This window comes from Hippocampus comes, unplaced genomic scaffold (assembly GCF_001891065.2).
Source record: "Hippocampus comes isolate QL1 unplaced genomic scaffold, H_comes_QL1_v1.1 C17046073, whole genome shotgun sequence".
NCBI lineage: Eukaryota > Metazoa > Chordata > Actinopteri > Syngnathiformes > Syngnathidae > Hippocampus > Hippocampus comes.
Window position 1 is genome coordinate 1 of NW_017841997.1, and position 2,375 is coordinate 2,375.

The 2,375-nt window shown below is 35.9% G+C and overlaps 1 protein-coding gene across 1 annotated transcript; it reads right to left on the reverse strand.

Moving 5' to 3' along the window:
* Positions 1-811: 811 nt before the first annotated feature.
* Positions 812-2,233, reverse strand: LOC109509818 (mpv17-like protein). Its single transcript, XM_019859673.1, has 3 exons — positions 2,160-2,233; positions 1,963-1,992; positions 812-1,226 (listed from the first exon to the last, which is right to left on the reverse strand). Exons 2-3 carry the CDS (start codon positions 1,981-1,983, stop codon positions 1,008-1,010), a joined length of 240 nt encoding a protein of 79 aa, XP_019715232.1. The 5' UTR covers positions 1,984-1,992; positions 2,160-2,233; the 3' UTR covers positions 812-1,007.
* Positions 2,234-2,375: the final 142 nt, after the last annotated feature.

Genomic DNA, 2,375 nt, shown 5'->3' on the forward strand with positions numbered 1-2,375 from the left:
TTTTTTTTTTTAAGATTTAACAAAAAGACATCTTAAATGTATACATAGATATTTCTCTCACTTTATCATTTAGCATGAATCAATGAGCCAATTATTTAATGCAATAAATTTCATTTTAAAAATAATGTGAAAAATAAATGCATTTAATTAATACATTTGAAGGCAATTCAGTAAAATAAATGCAACAAATATGACATAATCCTCCCATAAATTTAACTATTTCTTTGCACAAATGAAATGGGTTCATTAAAATGTATGTCTTTTTCTTTTTCTAACTTGATGTTGTATTCACTTATTTAAATAATTGGTTAATATATTGCAAATAATGCAATGAAAAAGTGAGTAGAATAAACAATTTCTTAATTGTTTAAACAAAATAAAAATCTTCGTAAAATGCAATTTTACATGTAGGTCAATTCATTACGTTCTTTAATTTAATATAATGATAAAATAGTCAAATAAGCTCTTTTACATAGAGCATACATTGAACATTTTATATTTATTTTACTAGAAAATAAATTCACAATCATATATTAGATTTAATGTAATTTAAAAAGGAAATATTTATTATTTAAAATAGTTTTTTTTAACAAACAATGAGGTTGTCCATCCTTCCATATTTAAAAATATTAAAGCGGCACCACGAATTTGTTAAGGAGGACGTGTTTCCTCACATGCTGCGATTATATTCATCTTTGATACTTCTTGGTAAAATAAATACAGTTAAACACATTTATATTCATATATTAAAAACTAAATATGAGATCAAAGTTGGTGTGTGCATTTCCTTGGCACAAAAGATACACGCTAATTGCTTAGCATCTTAGCAACAGGTCTTTTCTGCCTTTCCTTCTGACTGGCTCAGCTTTACGGTTCCAGGGCGACAGCGCTACCTGTTGCCTTGGCATACATTTCAAAAACACCCACGCATGTATGGACCCACTGTACATGGTCATGGTCTTGGACCCAGCAGGTGCTCCTGGTTGATATTCAACAGTAGCACCTGACTAGTTATCCTTGTGGGTCTCTCGGTCCCGCTTCCTGGCCAGGCGGGCCTGCCGCATTTCCTCCAGAGTCTTGCGGGGGTCCATGACGAAGGCCAACGCCACGCCGACCGTGCCGTCGCCGTCCTGGCGGGAGAAGCAGAGGAAGGTGGCCCACAGGAAGGCGCAGCAGCCCATGAAGGCCGTGCGCATGTGCAGAGGCAGCAGCGCGAAGTTCAGCAACTGACAACACACACCTTACAATTAGCTTCGCGTTTAGCAACACGCCGGGCACGATGGGGCATGGTTATTTTTAAATACCAACTTGCTGTCGTATCACAATAACTTAATCATCATTGTTAAAAGACATACTGTCAATTAACATTGACTCGTGTATGTTTCATTCCAAATTAACATACCGTCATTGACCAACTACGAGTGCATATTATCATGATTAATGAGCAATAAACTGTCATTTAACAACAACTTGTCTTTGTTTATTGTTATCAGTTCACACACAGACATTTAACAATATCTAGTCCATGTTTGTAATGATTATCAATAAAGCAAACTTTTTTTTTTAATTTTCCAATCATTAAATCACCACGTACTGGAATTTAACAATTTCTCATATGTTTATCACCGTTCAATATGAACACATTGAAATTCAACAACGACTAGTCCAAATGTATTATCATGATTGATTCATATAGTTATTTATAAACCACCAGTGCATGTTTCTTCTGATCATTAATCAGCAATACACTGCTCATTTGACAAGTACTAGTGTCTGGTTGACTTGAGTTGTACTGACGGCGAGCTGTCAGTCATGTTGTGTACATGCGACCTCTGCTAAGGTCATTCATAAATAGAGACACATTCTTGGCAGGCGCATTCTGGTCAATACAAATAAAAAAGGAGGGGGAGTGGGTTGTCGAATATGAAGAATGTAATATGAATAATGAATCATAACGTTTACCTGCATGAAAGGCCAGTACATGAGTCCAGTCTGGAGGAGGAAATACAAAAATAGAAATAATTTTGGATTATCAAGCACATTCGGGGAGTATCAACAAATACAATTCCGCCCTGATTTCAGATACTATGCAGAGGTGTGTGTAATCTGGGTTAACCCCACTGTCGAAGAAGTTGACTTCCCCACGCACCACCGCTCACCTTCCACGTGTTGAAGAACTTTTCCCGCCAGTCTTCAAAGATGTCTTCCTTGCCCTCAAGGAAGCTCACTCCTCAAGGACAAAAGAGAGAAAAAATATACATTTGTGGATATAGTCATGATAGACCAAATTTCATGTGGCTAAATCAAACTATATATATTCCAGGGCTGTATTTTTAATAATGAGCCAAGTTTCATTTTTTTGGTAAATTATCCCA